Source organism: Chiloscyllium plagiosum, unplaced genomic scaffold (assembly GCF_037043375.1).
Source record: "Chiloscyllium plagiosum isolate Xiang-an unplaced genomic scaffold, Cpla_swu_hap1 HiC_scaffold_1, whole genome shotgun sequence".
Taxonomy (NCBI): Eukaryota; Metazoa; Chordata; class Chondrichthyes; order Orectolobiformes; family Hemiscylliidae; genus Chiloscyllium; species Chiloscyllium plagiosum.
In genome coordinates, this window is record NW_028270139.1 from 83,548,551 (window position 1) to 83,570,610 (window position 22,060).

The 22,060-nt window shown below is 39.9% G+C and overlaps 1 protein-coding gene across 1 annotated transcript; it reads right to left on the reverse strand.

The window, feature by feature from the left end:
- Nucleotides 1-2,114: 2,114 nt before the first annotated feature.
- LOC122555640 (general transcription factor IIE subunit 1-like) lies at nt 2,115-15,731 on the reverse strand. The gene is made up of 4 exons (XM_043701640.2): nt 15,240-15,731; nt 12,306-12,507; nt 11,433-11,656; nt 2,115-2,557 (listed from the first exon to the last, which is right to left on the reverse strand). The coding sequence occupies exons 1-4, from the start codon at nt 15,682-15,684 to the stop codon at nt 2,172-2,174; spliced, it is 1,257 nt and encodes a 418-aa protein (XP_043557575.1). The 5' UTR covers nt 15,685-15,731; the 3' UTR covers nt 2,115-2,171.
- Between the last annotated feature and the right edge of the window lie 6,329 nt (nt 15,732-22,060).

Below are 22,060 nucleotides of genomic sequence, written 5' to 3' on the forward strand. Positions count from 1 at the left end.
GATAGCTCTGCAATTTTACTGATTGCATTGACATGTGTATTGTTTCAGAGTCCAAAGAAACCAATTACAATTACAATTCTGCAAATCAGTGACTGATTGCAAAGGTCTCAAATGGAAGATCAGAAACGGATGCCTTCAAAATCAACCAATAATCAAGCAATTCTCAACTTTTAACACATACCTAGTTACTACCCTCAAAAATCGGGTTGAAAATATCAAAATAGATAGAGAAAATACTTACTTTAGTCAACTCCATGCCAAATCTAAACACCCAAACATAGGTGTATGGTCTGCTGTAGAAGTGTGTTAGAGAAATAACAAATTCTGGCAGCACCTCCAGAGAGTTTTAATGTTAAAGTCTAATGTGAAAACAGATGCTGCCAGATCTCCTCAGTTTCTTCAGTGCTTTGTTTTCCCCCTCCCCCCCCCAAGACCTCCAGCATCCATAGTACTTTTTTTTTGAAAAATGACGTAGAGAAGTGCAGTGTTAGTGTCCACTGCACCAGTTTACAAGCCACTATCTCCAGCTCTGCATACAACAGATTCACCCTGTTCTTGACACATTGCCAAAACAGAAAAAAATAAAAACCACTAACGCAGTACTGGTTTGCCATATATTCCACATTCCATACATGTTGTTGAAAAAACTAATATTGAGCAGTTCCTAGATCTGGACAGCCATCTTTCTTAAAAATGCCATCTGTGCAATTCTGGGTCATTAAGTAGATAGATTGACTTAATAATGAAATAAATGAAAGGTAATGGGGAAAAAGGTCAGAAAGGGGAGTTAAAAGATTCAGATCAGCCATGATCTTATTGAGAGTAGATGTGATGAACTGAATGATCCATGTATCGGAGTTATCTGTATCAAGCAGCCAAGGCCACTAATCACACAAGTCAACAAACGTCAAACCATTATTCAGACAGAGCACCTCCCATAATCAATGGCAATGGATTGTGTGGTTCAGTTGTTAGCACTGCTGTCTCACAGCATCAGGATTGATTCCAGCCTTGGGTGACTGACAGTGTGGGTTTCCTCTCACCATCCAAAAAGATGTGCAAGTGAATTGGCCATGCTATATTTAAAAAAAAACCACAGGCCCATGGATGTCAAGACATGTGCAGGTTAAGTGGGCTTGCCCTGGTAAAAAGCCCCATGTAGAGTTACAGGGATGGGGTGGGGAAGAGAGGGAAGAGTTGCTGCAGGCTCGATGGAGAAAGAGGTTATTCGGTCCAATGTAGGGATTCTGATTCAATGACATTTTAAAGATTGGAGGTGGCGCTATCATTTTTTAAAAAATGTTGCCTGATGAAGGAGCAGTGCTTCAAAAGCTTGTGCTTTCAAATAAACCTGTTGGACTATAACCTAGTATTGTAAATTTTTTAAACCATTTAAAAACACCCACCTATCCAAGTTGCAACAAATGTCAAATCCAGATGCCTTTCTGAGGCAGGGCAGCAGTGGAGAAGCAAGTGTTTACACTCCAGGATCCACCACCTCACGGGGTATTCTACCAAATTTGCCATGAATCTGCACAGCGGAAACTTGTGACAGATTAGATGTCATCCTCAAAATAACAGGCAGCCAGTAGCCCTGTACAATTACATGTCAGTTACTCAGGGCAAGTGCAATAGGGATAAATATCAAACAACTCTAGCCTGGCCAGAGCCACCCACATCCTGTTGAAAATGGTGTAAACATATTGAAGCCAAAAGTAAGGAGCCAGTGCAGATTTCAGAAGGGATGGTTATGTTTAGTAGCAATAACAGAGCAGATGTGTTAGTTTTCAGAAAGGTCTGTGGTAAATATTCTCACATCAACCACAGGAAGTGAAAGGGTAGTCAAGTCAAATTGGCCGTTGCATTTATGAAATAGTACTCTGACCTATAGTTTCTCCAAATTAAAAAAAAAATGTGAATACACAGAAGGAAAACCAAATTTATGGGTCAATTCATACAGAGAAGATTAAGATGACAACACAAGTTTTGAAACTTTCTCCCATAGTAAGACAGAAGTGCTAACCATTAAAGGCCTTTGATACCACCATACCAAAATTTTTTTTTTTTTTTTTTAAACAGCACAAAGAGAGAAATTTACTGACTGCAAAACTAGCTTGTAATACAACATGAATTTAATACAATACAAGTGAAATTTGAATACTAAAAAGTGGTTAATCATACATTAAATGGAACATTTCTTGAGAAATACTAATGTAACGCTCTCGTTCTTTTTCTGTCATCAAAGATACTAATTCAGGATTTTGACTAACTTCGCTGTACAGGTGCAACTTTCCAGCAACCATAACTGTTGACTTCTCTAGTACAAACTCATTTTCCTCTTCCTTTCCATCCAATTTTGTTGGTGGTTTTGCATTCTTTGACTCATCCTCTGATTCACTGGTCTCACTATCTGGTTCACTCCGATTTGCATTTGAAGGGAAGGTTGCTCCAGTTAATGATTTTTTCTCATGAATCATAAGTGTTTTTATGACCTCAGAATTTGGAACCTTACTATTCAGAGCTGTATCTTCATCAAGCATTTCAGATGTGGTGTGTTCTGGAACAATTAGACAAGTGAAGTTTGGACAAAGTGGTCAAATACAATTGATCCAAAACAATTTCTTTTCACTACCTTTATTAGAAAAAAAGTATTTAGCATCAAAATCGGCATTTAATTGACATCTAAATTATCCAATGTATTACAATAAAAACACAGATGGTCTAATATTTTGGCATGATAATAGCAAGCTAGATAGCAGACAGTGATGTGGTGGTAACATCACTGGGCTAATAATCTAGAAATTCAAGATATACTTTGGGGATATGAGCTTGAATTCAACCAGAGCAGATGTTGGGATGTAAGTTTTAAAAGCTAGCAATAAAAGGCAACTTTGCTGGTGGTCATGAAAGCTCTTTTGGCAGTCATGTAAATCCAGGTCCACTTCAATATTTCTACTCAATTACATTCTGAAGTGACCTAGCAAGCTAAAGGGTAGCCAGGAGATTGGTTAAAAAAATGCTGGCTCAGCCATTGATGCCACATCCCATGAACAAAAAAATAAAAGTTAATATTTCTAATTGGCAAGATAAAGTGGTGTGCCATAGGGATTGCTGCTGAGTTTTTCTATAAAAAGTTATGTAACTAACTAGAAGCCGAAGGCATGTTTTCCAAATTTGCTGACATAGGTAGAAAGCATGTTTTGAAGAGATCACAGGCTAAAAACAGGGATTAGAGATACCTTAAATCCTGGGCAAAAATCTTGCAAGAGGAGTATTATGTGGGAAAATGTGAAACTGGCCATTTTAGCAAGAGGAATTTTTTTGAAAAAAGCATATAACCTAAATTGAGAGAAATTGCAGAGCTCTGGAGGTACAGAGTAATTTCTAACTGCTACGGCCAAGGTGGATGGACAACAATGAGTCAGCTTGAAAAGGATACCTGACAGCAAGGGACAAGATCCTGTTGTGGCCCATATTGGCATTGACAACCTGGGCAAGGGGTTCTGATTGGTGAATATCAGGAATTAAGAAAATATTTAAAAGCACAGGTCATCAGGTTGTACTTTCAGGATTATTACCTAAGCCTTGTGCAAATTGGCAAAGAGATAAGATTAAGGAAGCAAATACATAGCTAAAAGGAGAGCTATGCAAAAGAGGGCTTCCATTTCATGGGTCACTTCATCAGTACTGGGATAGACCCCACCTGAACCAATCGAGGACTGGGATCCAAGTAGAAAGGCTAAAGAGAGAGAGGCATAAGAAGGATCTTTAAACTTAAGAGGGGGTGCTCAGATTATTAAAATTTCCAACGCAAGTAATAAGACAGTTTGGAGGGGTTCAGGAATTTAACTTCAGGCACAGCAGATAAAAAGGACAAAAACTACAAGTAATAGGTAGTCCATGCAGAATTCAGGGTGTTGTATACGAAACAGGTAACTGACGTCGTAGTGCAGATTTGAATTTCCATAGGATGATGTAATCAAGCATGACCAGGGCTGGGAACAAAATATCCAAGGATGCACATCCCCTTGAAAAAAGGGCAGGCAGAAAGGCAGGGGTTGGGTTGCCTCACATGTTTAGATCAGTAGCAAGTGATAAGGTTGGAAGGCATAGAATCTGTGGGTAGAGTTGCAGAACTGTAAAAGGCAATAAAAAGGCCTTGATGGGAGTTATATAAAAATCTCCTAGCAACAGCCAGGATGCAGGGCAGAAAATCAATTCAGGGAAGATCGTGCCATTCCTATTACAGTAATCATGGGTACTTAAATATACAAGTGAACTGTTGGTACTGGATCTCACAAATGAGTTTGTGGAAACGTCATTATGATAGTTTTGTGAGCAGTTTGGATAAGAGTCCATTCAGGAACAGGGAATTGTGGATTTGGTGATATATATAGTGAGGCAGACTTGATTCGGGAGCTGAATGTGAAGGATCCCCTCAGGTCAGTGACCACAATATAAAATTCAGCCTGCAGTTTGGAGGGTGAGAAGCTGGAATCTCAACAATTCAAATCAAGTGAAAGCAACTACAAAGACAAGGAAGGAGCTGTTCTGAGCTTTGGAAGGCACAGCAGACAAAATATATAACATGCTAAGAAGAGGACAAGGTAACAATGGCCAACAAGGGAAGTCAGGGACAGCATAAAAGTGAAAGGAAAAGGTAATGTGGTGAAGATTAGCAAGAAGCCTTTAAAATCCAGGGAGCAATTTAAAAAAAAAGTAAGAGCATCGGGAAGATGACAAGATTAAGCTTGCAAAAAAAGGAGATTGCAAAGTATTTTTGGATATATTAAAAAAAAGAGGCAGTAGATATTGGACTGCTGGAAAGGGAGGCTGGAGAAAGTGAGGAATGAAGAACCCAGGGTTCTGATGGAAATAGCAGAGGAGATTCTGGAGGCATTGATGGTGATCTTTCAGAAATCACTGGAGTGAGGCAGTTTCCTAAAAGGACTGGAAAATGGCTAATACAACACACCTGTTAAAAGGCGGCAGATGATGTCAAATTTTAGGTTGCTCAGCCTGACCTTGATCATTAGGAAGATTGAGTCCAATATTAAGGATGAGATTGCAGTGTACAGAGTGCACTGCAAAATAGGGATGGAGTCAGCACAGCTTCATAACGGGAAAGATAATACCTGAAAAATCTGCTCCTGTTTTTTGAGGTAATGAGCAAGTTAGACAAAGGAGAGCCAGTGGATGTGAACTTAATGAATTTCCAGAAGGCCTTGGACAAGGTGCCAAACAGGAGGCTGCTGAATAAAGCAAGAACGCATGGTGTTAGGGCCAAGATACTAACACAGACCAAGGATTTGCTGACTGAGAGTAGAGTAGATAAAGGAGTCTTATTCAGCCTAGTGGCATTTCACAAAGTCTGTTTTGGGAACAAACTATTCATGTTTATATTTCTTTCTTCAAACCGTCAACAGAGGGCATTATTTGCTGATAAATTTGCAGATAAAGATAGGTAGAGGACAGAGTGTTGAGTGGGGAGGATTTGGAAGGTGAGGAATGGGCAAAAGATGAAATACAAAAAGTGGGAAAAGTAGAGGAAAGCAGTTTGTTTGGGAGAAGAGGTGTAGACCATTTTCTAAATGGGGAAAGGCTTCAGAAATCTGAAGCAAAAAGGGACCTGGGATTCCTAGTTCAGGTTTCTCTCCAGGTTAACATGCAGGTTCATTTGGCAGTTAAGGCAGCAAATGCAATGTTTGCATTCATTGTGAGGGGGCTGGGATACAAGAACAGGATGTACTGCTGTGGCAGCACAAGGCTCTGGTCAGGCTGCATTTGGAATATTGAGCAGTTTTTGACCCCTGTCTGAAAGGTGACTATGCTGGCCTTGGGGGGGGACGGGGGTTCCAAGGAGGTTTACAAAAATGATCCTGGAGATGAAGGGCTTATTGATTCTGGGTCTGTATTCAATGGAATTTAGAAGGATGGGGAATTGTGGGAGTGGAGAATTTTAATTAAAATTTAGAATACTGAGAGGCCTCAATAGAATGGATGTGGAGAGGATATTTTCACCAGTTGGTGAGAAAGTTGGTTCAGAAGGCACACCTCAGTGTAGGGACATCCTTTAAATGGATATGAGCAGGAATCTTTTCAGACAGAGGGTGGTGAATCTGAAATTCTTTGTCACAGAAGGCTGTGGACGTCAAGTTATTGACTGTATTTAAGACAGAGATAGATAGGTTCTTTAAAGGGTAAAGGGAACAAAAGGTTACAAAGGATAAGGCAGGAGAATGATGATGAGAAACGTATCAGTCATGATCAAATGGCAGTGCAGACTCTATTCTGAATGATCTGTATCTGCTCCTATATCTAATGGTTTATGCATGAATCAAAAGCAAATAACTAATGAAAACTAATTCAATGTTTGTTTATTGCAGGATGAATGGCATAAAGAAAGAAAAGATGGTTAATTCTGGAATGTGTGCCCAGTACGAGTCACCTTAGTTCAGAAAGCCTCAAAGGTCAGAAAACATTATGTTGGAAGCAGTTCAGAGAAGAACTGTTAGAACAACCCATCCATTCCACATTTAGTCTATGAGAGAAAGACAGGCTAGTCTTGTGTCCTCTGCAGTTTAGAAAATTAAGATGTGGCTGGATTAAAATAAGACAGACCCTAAATAAGGTATAGGATCAAGGATTCTTGACAGCTAAGTAGCGAGGATATTTCCTATTTAAAACAATCTAGAGCTAAATTGTCACCCAGTTAAGGCATCTGAAAATTAAGGGTCTGAGTCTTTGACACACTTTCCACCACCTTGAGGAAAAGTCTGACTATTCAGTTAGAGGGTGTCAGATTCTGGACAAGATGAAAAGTTTTGTGGGGAGTTAGCTAGGAGGGAGCATGGAGTTAAATGAAATTGGCCACTATCTTATTGAATGGGGGAGGAGGCCCAGAGCCAGATGATATCTGCTGCAAGTTTGTTTTTTTCTTCTTCTCTATCAAAGACCACAGTTGATAAATTGTGATATCAGGAGAATCGACGTTTCGGGCATTAGCCCTTCTTCTAATGCCCGAAACGTCGATTCTCCTGTTCCCTAGATGCTGCCTGACCTGCTGCGCTTTTCTAGCAACACATTTCCATCTCTGATCTCCAGCATCTGCAGACCTCACTTTCTCCTCAAATTGTGATATCACCCATTGTCTATTCCTCTCAGATTGAGATGAGCAGAGGATAGGTTTGACAGTATATTCTGGTGAAAAACTCTTTGTAAAATCTAATATCTTTCAGTTTATGAACATTGTTAGTTTGGGTGCTGTTGAATCAGACAAGGAATAGGAGCTCAATGCTTGTGATACTTTGAATAAAAACAGTTCTGGCTGGAAGAGCCCTGTCAATAAGGTTTAAACCTTAGACTAAGTTCACGTGGGAGTTACTGGCTGGCCAGCATTTATTGCCAGTCGGTAATTGCCCTTGAACATGGTGGTAAGCTTGCCTGAATCCATAGCAGCCCTATGGTGTAGGTTGACCCACAATGTTAACAGAATTCCAGGATTTTGACCCATTAAGTCACTCAACAGGACAATTCACAAGAAGAAAGGGAAACAAACTTTTCTACTGAAATTAGGGAAGCTGTATAGTACTGTTCAGTCATTTTCACTATATAGATCTGGCAATGTGTTTTGTGGTTGTCAGAAAGAGCCTTAAAACAACAGAAATTTAGTGGCATATGTTTGTTTGCAGGAATACATGGTGCACCAAAAACGTGTTTTGGTAATGTGTGCCAAAAAAAGGAGAAATAATGGTAGCTTGAAATTTGTAATTACACAATATCTTGAGCAGAGTTTGATTTTGGTGAAGATACTAGTACAAAAAGACAATTAAGATTCTCATTTGACAAGCACAAGCCACTACTTGCAGTGTCCCATCAGCTTTGTACACAAGGCAGTCCTGTACACTTGCAGAGTTTCCTTCTCTTTCCAACAGGGGAGGAATTTTGCAGAAATTAAGCAATGTCCTGAGGTGGTACAGTGACTGCTAGGCAGGCAGCATAATAGAGGATGCACCATATTTCTTCTGGGAAAGGAGCATGCAGAAAGTAACATTCCAGAAAAAATTACATCAGTTACATGCTCTGTCCAGTAGCCCAGAGAGAAATAATTTTTGGCCATTATGTTGTCTGGGAATGCCAGCTCATCTCCATTTGAGCTGCTGTTGCCAGTGTAGTGAATTTCAGGGCCAGCTTCCTATAGTATCAGAGGTAACTATTTCCTGATTTAAGAATAATATCTTGTGATAAACTAAATCATAACTACATGTCCCCATCTGGTTACAGGTTACTTTGATAGATATTGTGACAGTGACTAAAGAACCAGAAATCTTATCCCCTTCAATGAACCTAAAAAGGAGTTCTACCCACAAGTCTATGACAACAGTGGATGGTGCTCATCTCATTTCTCAGTATTAACCCTTCCAGGCCCATATAAAACATGCCATACAACAGCTTTATAAATGAAGCACTAAAAACATTTAACCTCACAACAAAAATCCTTTCCCATCTTCCAACAATGGAAGAGTCCAGAATGTTAGTGCAAAAGGCTGAAGTATTCGCAACAATCTTCAACCAGAAGTGCTGAGTGGGTGATCCACCTCAGTCTCCTCCAGCACTCCTCCTAGCCAAACCAATTCAAGTACAGCTACAAACACTGGCATCTACTGGACCCAAAAAAAGTGGCAAGTAACAAAGGCCACACAACTGACTATTTCACCACTGCTCTTTAACATTCAAAAAAGGTGTTATAACCAAATCTCCTGACATATTCAGCATTGTTATTTCCTCAACCCAAACATCCTGGGCATCCCCATTGAACAGGAACTGAACTGGACTTGCTATAAATAGTAGTGACAAGAGGTCAGAATAGGAATGCAACATGCAATTCGCCTAACTTCCCACTTGCCCGGATAAGTACAGTTCAGCAACACAAAATCCTGACACCATACAAACCACTATTGCAACCGCTAATGCAGAAATTTGCCAAATTCCTAAAGGCAGCACCTTCTAAACCCACGCCAACTATAACAAGGAGGGCGAGGGCAACAGATACATGGGAACATCCCCATTTGCAAGTTCCTCTCCAAGTCACTCATTATCCTGACTTGGAAATAGATTGCCAATCCTTCACTGTTGCTGGGTCAAAATCCTGGAATTCTCTCCATACACAGGATTGAGAATTTATCTGGGCTTCAGCAGTTTGTGCAACTCAGGATGGGCAATAAATGCTGCCCAGCCAGCAATGCCACATCCTATGAGCGAATGTTTAAAAGTGAGCAACTATTATTATGCACTGCAGTATTCCACAAGTAGGGTAGAAGCCACTTAAAAAGTCAGGGAAAGCCACCTAGTAAAAGCTCACCTTCAAAGCACAGGAAGTTTACATTTTCTTGCACCTTCAAAACAAGCAAACCAGGACTTCAAAAATTTTTTTAAAAGTCTCATCAGAAAAAACAACGGTCACTGGGCAGAAAAAGATATATAATGGTTGGGTTATACGCAAATGCTGGACAAGGAAGTGACATTGACTCAAAACACAGCACTACCAACTGCAAAGTGGATACCTAATTAACTGGTAGGAAAGGGTATTTACTATGCATACATTAAACCTCCAGGTCATAATCAGAGCAGAAGTAGATCATTTAGCCCATCAAGTCTGTTCCAAATTTCTTGCCTTATTCTCCCATAATCCCTCAATCCCCTTACTAATTAATAAAAGGAGCTCTCAGTCTTGAATATACTTAAAGGCCCAGCTTCAACAGCCCACTGTAGTAAAGAATTCACTATCTTCAAGAAATTCTTCATCCGTCCTTACTGGGTCATCCTTTATTCTGAAATATAATCTTCTTCTGGTCCTAGACACTCCCACAAGGGCACAACTTCTCCACATTTACCTTGTTAATTCTCTATGAATCTTGTATAAATATGGACTCCTTTTTATTTAAAGTTAAAATTAGCAAGCTGAACTTAACTTTTTCTTAAGGCACTCTTCCATTCCTGGAATGATTGTAGAGAACCTTCTCTGGACTACCTTCAATGCCAGAATATATCTTTCCTTACATAAGGAGAGCAGACAGGTTCACAATATTCCAGCTGTGGTCTTACTAGTACCTTGTATAGTTTTAGAAAATCTTTCCTTTTTTAAAAAAAGGGAAAAAAGAAACAAACACTCATTTGAAATAAGTGCCAAAATTCCATTTGCCTTCACTATTACCTGCTGTAATTGGATGTTAGCTTTTTGTGTGCATGTACACTCCCAAATCCTTCTGTTCCATAGTTTTTTGCTGTCTTCGTCCACTTTAATATTCAGCTTCTCTATTCTTCCTACCAGAATGCATAACCACTATTTCCACATTATGCAAAAGCTTTGCAGATGGACTATAAACACTTAAATCTGTGTCACTCTGTAGATGTTGTGTTATCTTCACTATTTGCCCTCTCACCCATGTTTTTAATCCACAAACTAGATGATTTGCATGATAATTGTATTATAAGTAGTGGACACAGCCCTGATTCGTGAATACTTTAATTACAGGTTACCATCCGGAAAACATCCCCTTATCCCAACTGTTTTCTACTCATTAGCCAATCCTCTATTCTTACCATCACAGGCTCGTCTTAAAATGTAACTTTGTGCAAAACCTTTTTTTGGCTTGCTCAAAAATTTTTTATTATATTTACTAGCTCCTTCAAATTTTTTTTCCTAATACATTAGAACATACAACTGCCAGGAAATAAATTGTAAATAATAACCTGGATCGTTACAATGTAGTAGATTAAAAACTTCAATAAATAGAAAATAAAACATTAACAACAAGTTTTCTGTTAAGTGATGGGACCTGGCATGAATTGCTTTTTATACTAAATACCAATCAGTCACATTGGTCATCTTGGTAATTTAATTTTAGACATTGAGGTAGTTGCAGAATAGTGGGTCATGATTACTATTCCCTCAAGTTTTGACACTGGTATCTCTCACACCACTTTCAATCTCATTCCCACCACACACAGACACCAGCGTGTAGCAACTACACAGATACACAACAGTAATTCACCCTGGCTTCTTTGGCAACACATTCAAAATGCCTCTACTACGTGGAAAGAGAAGGGCAGCAGGTAACATGGGAATATCACCACAAAAGTTCTGCTCCAAACTAGACTTGGAACACTGTCAAAATCCTGGAGCTCTCTTTCTGACAGCACTGAATCTATCTACACTCCCCTGACTGCTGTTGAAGGAAGGGGTTCATCACAAGGTTGATGAGGGAATGGGCAATACATGCTGACCTCGCCAGCAACACCCACATTCTGTCAGAAAATAAAACACATAACTGCAAGAAAAAAACCAAACGATTCAGGATTGCTGAAAATAAGACACGTTAAATCATTTCCTAAAGTCTCGAAGGAAATTATATTAAAATGCACATACTCACCAACTAAATTCTCCATTTTATCCAAACCAACTCCCTCAACAGTGCTTGCAGTCATCCAGATGGGCTGTGATTTAACAGGCTTCACAGTTTTTTTCTTAGATTTAGCATCAGATTCTTGGACATTTACAACAATGTTTTGTTCATACAGATCATTGCAAATTGCTTTATTTGACCATCTCTCTGGATGATCATTACTTTTAAGGCCATGTGTCTTCGGATTCTGGCTGAAAATAAAATACAATCACTCACTACATGAATAAAGCTTTGAGTGATTCCTGACTTTTATACCTAACCACTACTGATGTGAACAAGAAAGTCAACCTCTTGTGGGGTTCTGGGAAGTGGACTCCTGCTATAATCTAAAATTCTAAATCCTAAAAACGATTAACCTTTGGGTCATTCAAGCTCTAGTTTTCACAGGGACTTCAACTTAATGTTATCCAACATAAATAATTTTAATAGAGCCAGTCTTCTAGATTTATATTAACGATGGATTTGGACAAAGCACTGGCTGCAATTACCTTCTTGTACAATAATAGGTACTTTGAAGTGTTGGCATTGTACAGTTAGGATAAGATAAATCTGGAAGTATCATTTTAGATGAGCAGGATCTATATATGTAAAAAGATTTTAATGTTTAGCTAATCAAGTTCTGTTCTCTATACACCCTGTACCATGTATTGCTGACTAGAATCACTAACATTCAACTTATTCAATGTACGGGGTGATTAGCATGCCACCATTTCACAGCTCCTACTCCTCAGGTAATAAGCTAGTACCCAAATTCAAAGAATCCTTTAGCATTTGCTTTCTGTTCTGATTAAATTATTTAGTGACCAGCAGTATAACAACTGAATTTCAGATATACGCTACCTTATTGCCAGTTCTGGGATCTCAGTTGGTTGTGGTTCTAAGAGTTCATGTGGAAGAGCAATATCTTCAGTTTCACGTAAAAGTGCATAAATTGGTTCAATTTGTTCATTAAACGTTGCCAGAAGTGTTCGAGCATCACGTTTAGGTATTGCAGAAGCATCTTCTTCTACCTCCGTGAGACAGTATGTACAGTTAAAATTGCCTATAGATTTTACAGGAACAGCAAACAAGGATAATGACAAGGGAAGGATTAATAGTGGAGCACAGGATTATGACATTTGGCCTATCAAGCCCAGGTGCTAGCAGTGCTATCCAGTTAATCTTACTCCCAATATTCTCCATAAACCTATGTTTACAAAAACATTTAAAGCTTTTGCCTTTTCCACATTGCCTTCTTAATTTAGAAGATTCGCTCCCAATTAATAAAGGGGTTGGGAGAATCACCAAAAATCACAGGAAGGAATTTACTAGAAACTCTAATTTGCTTCCTCTTACCTCCTCAGTCTGCTGTACGCACTTTTGCTTCAACTGAAATTTAAACAAAGTAGAAGTAAAATATAAAACATCTGTCACTGCCTCCAAAAAGGTATGCAAAAGGTACTGCTCCAGTAACAACTGAAGATGGTGAATGGAGGAAAACATTACCCTCCGCTTTGGGATTTGTTACCTCACCTGTATCCTTGTGTTTTCAACAAACGTTAATTGTAATGTACTTGAGATGCCATTAGTTAAATCATTAAAAAAGTGCTCAGCAATTATTTTTCCCAAAATCACATTTTTCAGCCTTTCAAGTTTCAAATCCCCAGTTCTTGTCATTTTCATTCTGTTAAAAGAAAAAGTCTATTTGGACTGTACATACTGAGCAATTCTAAAAATAACTTCAAAACCACATGCTCAATGTACTGCAAAAGGAGCTACAAGAAATAAAAGGCAGGATCTCACCTGGGTAGTGCATTGTAACTGATGGAAATTGAGAAGGAGTGTGATCGGGTTGCTAATTCAGGCTGAATTAATTGGGAAGGACAATTGTAAAGTATTTGCTCTTCTTATGTAAAGCTAACCACCTGTTTGAAAAAAATGTTTCTCCCACAAAATCCTTAGATTAAAAAGGTGTTAAGGGACATATAAAGTAGGTTAATTTGGGCATATTCATCCAAGTTAGTCCACAGGTACAACTTCAGAGTTTTGTCGTCGCTGTGGTCCTACCAGATTTATAGGTCCTCGGAGAAGCTCTTCTAGTCATCAGACCAAAAACTCAAATACTGTGGCAGCAACAGCGGTATCAGAGGTTGAATCCTGCAGCAAGTAACTCACCTCTTGGAAAGACCAGCAAGACTGACTACATATGGAACTGTAGGAATTGGGGGGAGATACTAAAATGAATATTTTGCATCAGTATTTACTGTGGAGAAGATATAGAACATGGGAAGATAAATTGAAAAATGTTCATATTACAGAAGTGTTGGACATCATAAAATGCATAAAAGGAGGATAAATCCGCAGGACCTGATCAGGTGAACTCTAGAACACTGTGGGAAGCTATCATGGACAGTCACTAGTGAGGTGCAGGAAGACAAGGTTGGCTAACATGGTGCTACTATTTAAGAAAGGTGGTAAGGAAACGCCAGGGGGACGTGACCCTAACATTGTTGGTGGACAAGTTGTTGGAGGGAATCTTGAGGAATGGGTTTTCACATATTTGGAAGAGTAAGGACTGATTAGGGATAGTCAACATGGCTTTGTGCATGGGGAATCAAGTCTCAAACTTGATTGAACTTTCTGGAAAACAAAGAGGATTGATGAGGCCAGAGCATCGGATGTGATCTATTTGGGTGGCACGGTGGCACAGTGGTTAGCACTGTTACCTCACAGCGCCAGAGACCCGGGTTCAGTTCCCACCTCAGGCAACTTCTCCCCGTATCTGTGTGGGTTTCCTCCGGGTGCTCCGGTTTCCTCCCACAGTCCAAAGATGTGCAGGTCAGGTGAATTGGCTATGCTAAATTGCCCGTAGTGTTAGGTAAGGGGTAAGTGTAGGGGTATGGGTGGGTTGCACTTCGGCGGGTTGGTGTGGACTTGTTGGGCCGAAGGGCCTGTTTCCACACTGTAATGTAATCTAAATCTAAATCTAAATTTGGACTTCAAGGTATTTTACTGGTTAGCAAGGTTAAGGCAGCATCCAAGGAGCAGGAGAATCGACGTCCAGATCTCGGGTTTCTGAAGCAATTTGCGTTTTCCACATTGAAAGAGCTGATTTCAACTGTGAGTTCAGCAAGTTGCTGCCAGGTGTGAACGCGGTAGTATATAATATTACTGCCCTTCTTACGGCACTGATCCTATTTGGCAAAAAAAAGGACTGCAAATGCTGGAAACCAACGTCTAGTGTTGCTGCAAAAGCACAGGTCAGGCAGCATCCGAGGGGCAGGAAAATCGACGTTTCGGGCCAAAGCCCTTCATCAGGAATGCTTCATTGGAAGGGCTTTGGCCCGAAACGTCGATTTTCCTGCCCCTCGGATGCTGCCTGACCTGTTGTGCTTTTCCAGCACGGATCCGATTTGGACAACCCGCTGTACAACATGTAACTTTCAGCCATTTCTGCCGGAGTACTGAATCAGGCTAAACTTGGACTACCTCCATACGCGTGCGCGGTTAAACCCCGTGTTAGACAAGTTTAGCTGATTCCGTACTTTGTGGGGGGGGGGCGTAGAAAGAACGGGACAAATTTCAGAAACAAGCTGGAGAATCCTTGCAATATCTCTGTTTGAGAAAATAAAAACCATCTTACTGAAAGTTTGTCAGCTGCTAACCCAAAATAACCTTCTGCGGTGATATTCAAATTATCGCGTGGGATGAATTCAAAACCAACCATTCTCTACCAAAACAAGGGATGAAAATCAAAACATATGTTCTGGGGAAACCGATAAAGTCCCAGCTCACCTGTACAAGGGTCAAACAAATGATTGACTTCCAAATCAGTAAATGTACTGAAACAGAGCGGACACTTGAAAGATGACCTTGTGCTTGAATTCCTCTCGTCAGTTTCAATTTTTCTGCGCATAATATCCAGTTTGTATTTGACCACGTCCACCAGCAGCTTGTAGTTGATGTAATAGTAATTATGTCTGGAACTCTTCCCGTCAGAATTGGTTTCCACCCTTATTCGGCTCTTAAGAAACTTGTCAGATTTTAAGGTGTTGAGGACAGAGCGGAGCTGCTTCTTGTCAAACTTCAATAGTTGTTGCAGGTCATCCTCCTTCACACAGGGATAGCGAATGAGAATGTCCAGAGTGAGGGAATATTCCACCCCATAGAATCCACGCACTATGTACTTTGCTAAGCGTTTGAGAGATGCAGGGACTTCCGTAATGACGTTTTGGTCCATGATAGTAATTTTTGTTTAAATAAGCTGGAGAATCCTTGCAGTGTCTCAGTTTTAAAAAAAACCCAAAATTACTAAGTCTTTCAGGGGAACGCGAGTATTACAATTCCAAGAACCAGACCAGCAAAATCCCTCCATTAAAATTAGAGATGCAATGCAAATTCTACTCTCGCGTTTTAAGTGTGACTGGTTATTAATTGTATTCTCCCGAAGACGATCAATGGAAACTCATTTAATCACGTGTCTGGAGTTTGCACATTCTCCCCGTGTCTGCGTGGGTTTCCTCACACCGTCCAAAATTGCGCAGGTCAGGTGGATTAGCCATGGGAATGCGGGGTTTAGGGATAATCGCGGGGAGCTAGACCTGGGTGGAGTGTTCTTCGGAGAGAGTGCAGACTTGATGGGCCGCCTCTCTGCATTGTGTGAGCGGGACGGTAATAAGCAGGGCTAGGTATCCTAGGGAATGTTTCCTCAGCTCTGCAGTATAATCACAATAACATCGTGAAATTTCAAAACTGGATTTAAAAAAAAAATCTCTACAGTGTGGAAACAGGTCCTTTGGCCCAAGGCAATGCTGACCCTTTTACCCAAACCCATTACTCTATATTTACCCCTGAGTGATGCACCTAACCTACACGTGACTGAACATTATGGGCAATTTAGCCTGGCCAATTCACCTAACCTGCACATTTTTGTATTGTGGGAGGAAACAAGAGCACCCCGAGGAAACCCACACAGTCACTAGAGGCAGAAATTGGACCAGAGTCCCTAGTGCTGTGAGACAACAGTGTTAACCACTATGCCACCTGTGGTTGCATTGGTTAACCAGGCCCCAAGAAGAAAAGAACTTTGTGCTTTAATATCCTCGTGGTGGGCAGTACAGGTGGTTTGGGTCAGTGGGCTGAGGGGTGGCAGGTGGGTTTAATTTGGATAATTGTAAGGTATCCCATTTTGGTAATACAAGCAAGGACAGGACTTATACAATTAATGGTATGGCCCTGGGCAATGTTGCAGAACAGAGATCTAGGGGTTCAGGTACATAATTCTTTGAAATGTGTGTCACAGGTAATGGTGTTTAGTAGGCTTGCCTTCATCGGTCAGACCTTTTTGAGTATGGAGTTGGGATATCATGTTGAGATCGTATAGGACCTTGCTGAAGCCTCAAGTACTGTGTGCAGTTCTAGTCACCCTGCTATAGGAAGGATATTAAATTGGAGAGTGTTCAGAAAAGGTTAACTAGGCCTTTGATGGGAATTAAGGGTTTGAGTTATAAGACTAGGCTGGGACTTTTTATCACTGGAACAGAGTTCATAAAATCAGGAGGGGCATATGTAAGGTGAATAGCAAAAGGTCTTTTTCCTAACATGGGAGAGTTTAAAGTTGGGGGTGGGGGTCAGGGTCATATTTTCACAGTGAAAGTTTTGAGGAGGACAAGATGGGCAATGTTTTCATAGAAACAGTGATTTGTGTGGAATGAACTGCCAGAGGAAGTGGTGGATGTAAGTGCAGTTATAACATTAAGACAATTGGAGAATACAGGAATAAGAAAAGGTTCAGAAGGATGAGGTAAACTTAGAGGAGAAAGTGAGGTCTGCAGATGCTGGAGATCAAAGTTGAAACTTTATTGCTGGAACAGCACAGCAGGTCAGGCAGCATCCAGGGAACAGGAGATTCGACGTTTCGGGCACAGGCCCTTCTTCAGGATTCCTGAAGAAGGGCCTGTGCCCGAAACGTCGAATCTCCTGTTCCCTGGATGCTGCCTGACCTGCTGTGCTGTTCCAGCAATAAAGTTTCAACTGAGGTAAACTTAGGCCAGTTGGACTATTTTGGTTTGGGAACATGGTCCAAAAAGACTGCTGTATGACTCTAACCTCCAAGCTCTATTCTGAAGTGCTGTCAATGTTTATCCAATAAGGATCATTATTAGAAGTGATTGGAAATCTTTGTACCAGGAATCCTTTAAAAGCAAATAGTCTACCTGTCACATGGGATATAGTTGATCTAGTATAGATCAGTAATCCAGTTCTTGCAATATGTCATCACATATAGAATATTAACTTTAAGTCAAAGTTTGCACAAGTTTACTTGCAAGTAGACAAAAGTTTACTTGCTAGGTACAGACAAATGTTATCCTTGCCTGTAATGCTCAAGCCCCATAAAGTTCAAATTTCTCCAGGAATTGTTTGGCGATAGTATATTCTTTGTCTGTAAGAACTATTAAAGAGCAAAAGGTGATTTGATTGGGAAAAGTAGTTTTAGCTACCTTTACGTGTTGATAGAGTGAAATAATATAGAGGGTCATCAGGTCAAGAATTGTGTATGGGACAACTTAGTCTGTGTTTACAGTTCTAAGAAAATCAAGTGAGGGGACCCAGAAAAATTTTAACTTCTGAAACAATATTCATTAAAACAAAATTTTATAGTACATATTATGTACAGTAGCATATTTGGAACTGAAGTAATTGAGGAACTTAAGTGTTCTCGCCAAACATCTAATCTTCAAAGAGATTTTTCTTCCATAAGACATAGGAGTGGAAGTAAGGCCATTCGGCCCATCGAGTCCACTCCGCCATTGAATCATGGCTGATGGGCATTTCAACTCCACTTACCCGCATTCTCCCCGTAGCCCTTAATTCCTTGTGACATCAAGAATTTATCAATCTCTGCCTTGAAGAAATTTAGAATCCCGGCCTCCACTGCACTCTGCGGCAATGAATTCCATAGGCCCACCACTCTCTGACTGAAGAAATGTCTCCGCATTTCTGTTCCGAATTTACCCCCTCTAATTCTAAGGCTGTGTCCACGGGTCCTAGTCTCCTCGCCTAACGGAAACAATTTCCTAGCGTCCACCCTTTCCAAGCCATGTATTATCTTGTAAGTTTATCTTCCTCCCAATCTCAAGTCTTAAAAAAAAATCAAGGCTCAAGTGATCCGCATTCTTAAAACCAAAGCTTGAAGTATCAAAATCACATTTCTTCTCCAGCTTTATGCTTATAAAAACCCATAAGTATTAGGATACTATATAAACCCCATTTTTAGACCATAATAGGAATAAAGATGTTTAAAATCTGTTAACATGGATCCCATACTTCAATAACAATATGCCAAGTCTCATGTTTCTTAATAAAAGTAACCTGTATTTTTAGTGGGTTAGTCACAAACAGTAATTCATTGGAGAGAGTGAAAATCTAAAGTAAGAAACATAAGCCCAGTATTATCTCAAAAACCAAGTAAAAAGCAAATGTGAAGAAACAATTTGATACAATCTGTACAACACAAAGCCAAAATGTCTACAAACTAAGGTAAATAACTTCCCTCTACGATCTAAGATAAAACAGCTAGACAAAAAGTAAAAAGTTTTAAAAATCCAATTCATGATCTCGAACACAACCATTACCCGTCATGTCAATAAATTAATGGAAGCAGCTGATTAAAGGAGGAGCAAGTAGAGAATCGAATCACAAGTGAAATGATTCAAGTCAATCACACCACAACTAAATTGTGCAATTACATGCAGAAGCTGCCTCTCCTTAGTGAATTACTGAAATGGGTACAAATGGTGAACATTTTACTGTGATTCCTCAGGCAACTAATTAATACTTGAGGAAGAGTAATCAAACCAAAAGTGGGAGTTGAACGATAGCAACAGAACTGATGTTGAAACCCAAACCCAATTGAACTCTGCAGGACCCCTGCCAACAATAAAAAACCTGACAGGTGACATCAACACAAAACAGATAGCTGATTGGGCAGCAAATTGTTTTTCTCAATAAATTGTTTTTCTCACCCACTTTAAAGCTACTTAAAGAAAGATAGAGAAAAGTTCTAGCTTTCTTTTTAAAAAAAAAACTTATTTTCTACTTTAGTGAGTATTTTGAGTTCAATAAAGATATGGTAGGGAAGCTCAGATCCAAGTGTTGTATAGCTTGGAGAATGTGGGAAATCTTAGATTTAGTCTTAGAATTGAGGCAAATTAGAACTAAGTTGCAATTTATATCCAGCATAGGAGTTAAGAGAACTGACAGAAGACATCAAAGGGGATTATAGAATACTTTTTACAAAATGATGTAACTTTAATAAAAAATATAAGAAGCTGGGATTTTGCATAAATATCTTTAAGTGCCAGGAAAAGCTGTTAAGGCCAATTTTAAGAAGCACAGCTGATCTTGGCATTTGACTTTCATGAATAGAGGCATGGAGTAGAAAAGCAAAGAAGTTTTGCTACACATTAAGTGAATATTCTCACCTGGAGTGTTGTGCCCAATTCTGAGAACAGCACTGTAGAAATGATGTCAAAACTTCGAGTGGTGTGAATGATGAATGTCAGTAAGAAGGAAAGACCATAAGATTTGGAGCAAAATTTGATCATGGCTGATATGTTTCTCAACCCCATCCCCTACCTTCTACCTGTAACCCTTTATCCTCTTACTACTCAAGAACATATCTATATCTGTTTAAAATACACTCAATGCCTTAGCTTCCATAGCCTTCTGTAGCAATGAGTTTCACAGATTAATCACCATCTGGGTGAAGAAATTCCTCCTCATCTCAGGTGTAAAGGGTCATCCCTTCACTCTGAGGCTGTGCCCTCAGGTACTAGTCTCTCATACCAGTGGAAACATCATCTCCATGCCCACTCTATCCAGGGAATTCTATAATTTCAATGATGTCCTCCTTAATCCTTCTAAATTCCATAGGGTACAGACCCAAAGTCCTAACTGCTTCTCATACGATAAGCACTTCATCCCTGGGATTATTGTTGTAAAGCTCTTGTGGATCTCCTCCAACGCTGCATGTCCTTCCTTAGATACAGTGCCGTAAACTGCTCACGATATTCCAAACGTGATCTGATCAGAGCTTTATAAAACCTCGGCAGTACATCTCTACTCTTCTGTTCGAGACCTCTTAAAATGAAGGCTAACATTGCACTTGCCTTCTGAATTGCGAACTGAACCTGCATGTTAATCTTAAGAGCATCTAAAATAAACACTCCATTTGTCCTTCAGATTTCCAAAGTCTTTCCCTGTTTAGAAAATAGTCTCTGCTTCTCTTTTTCATACCAAAGTGCATAATCTCACACATTACCACATTGTATTCTGCTACTTCTTTTCCCACTCTCCCAGCCTGTCCATGTACTTCTGCAACCTCCTCACTTCCTTTGCACTCACTGTCCCTCCACCTATTTTTGTGTCATCTACAAAATTAGCAACAATGCCGTCTTTGTCCAGGTCGTTAATGTATAATGTGAATGGCTGTGGTCCCAACACTGAACCATGCGGAACTTCACTAATCAGTGGCTGCTATCCTGTAAAAGACCCCTTTTTCCACACTTTTTGTCTTCTGTCAGTCAGCCAATCCTCTATCCATGCCAGTATCTTGCACTGTCACCATGGGCTCTTATCTTTTTTAGCAGCCTCCTATGCAGCACCTTGTCAAAGATCTTCAGGAAATGCAAATAGATCACATCCACTGGCTCACCTTTATCGAACTTGTTCATTACCTTCCCAAAGAATTCTAACCAGTTTGTCAGACATGATCTCCCCTTGATGAAGTCATGCTGACTCAACCCTACTTTACCATGCACTTCCAAGTCCTCAACAATCTCATCCTGAATAATGGTCTAACATTTTACAACAACTGAGGTCAGGCTAATCAGCCTATAGTTTCCTGTTGTCTGCCTCCCTCCCTCCTTAACACAGGTATTATATTAGACAATGAAAAATTAGGCAACCTTTGAGGAGGGAATAAGACTATAATACATGGGAGAAGAAGTAAAGCATTCAGGCGAGTGGGTCTACAATGAGATTGTGGCTGATCTGATCATCGCTCCACTCAGCTTCACTTTCTTGTCTTTTCTCCTTAATCCTTAATTCCTTCACCAATTAAAAATGTCTATCTCAGCATTCAATATACTAAATACCCCACCTTCACAGCCCTCTGTGGTAAAGAATTCCATATATTTACTACCCTTTGAGAAAATGTTCTTCCTCATCTCTGTGTCTTAAATGGGCAACTCCTTATACTGAGATTATGCCCTTTAGTACCAGAAGGGCGTACAACCACTTCACATCAATCCTGTCAAGCCCCCTGATAATCTTATGTTACAACAAGGCTCTCTCTCATTCTTCTAAACTCCAAAGAGTACAATACTAACTTACTCAACCTCTCCTCATATGAAAGTCTTTCCATATTGTCATGAAGCTGAAAGGGGCACTGTACCTTTAAGAGAGTTGAACAGCTAGCAAAGACTTAAAGAGGCACAGAGAGTCTGGAACAAGGTAACCATGTAATGCTTGATCAGAACAACTAGCACTGGCTGGGTTGCTATGAGACAAAAACAAATCCAAATTTGGCCAATCAGTTTAAATTATATCCCAAG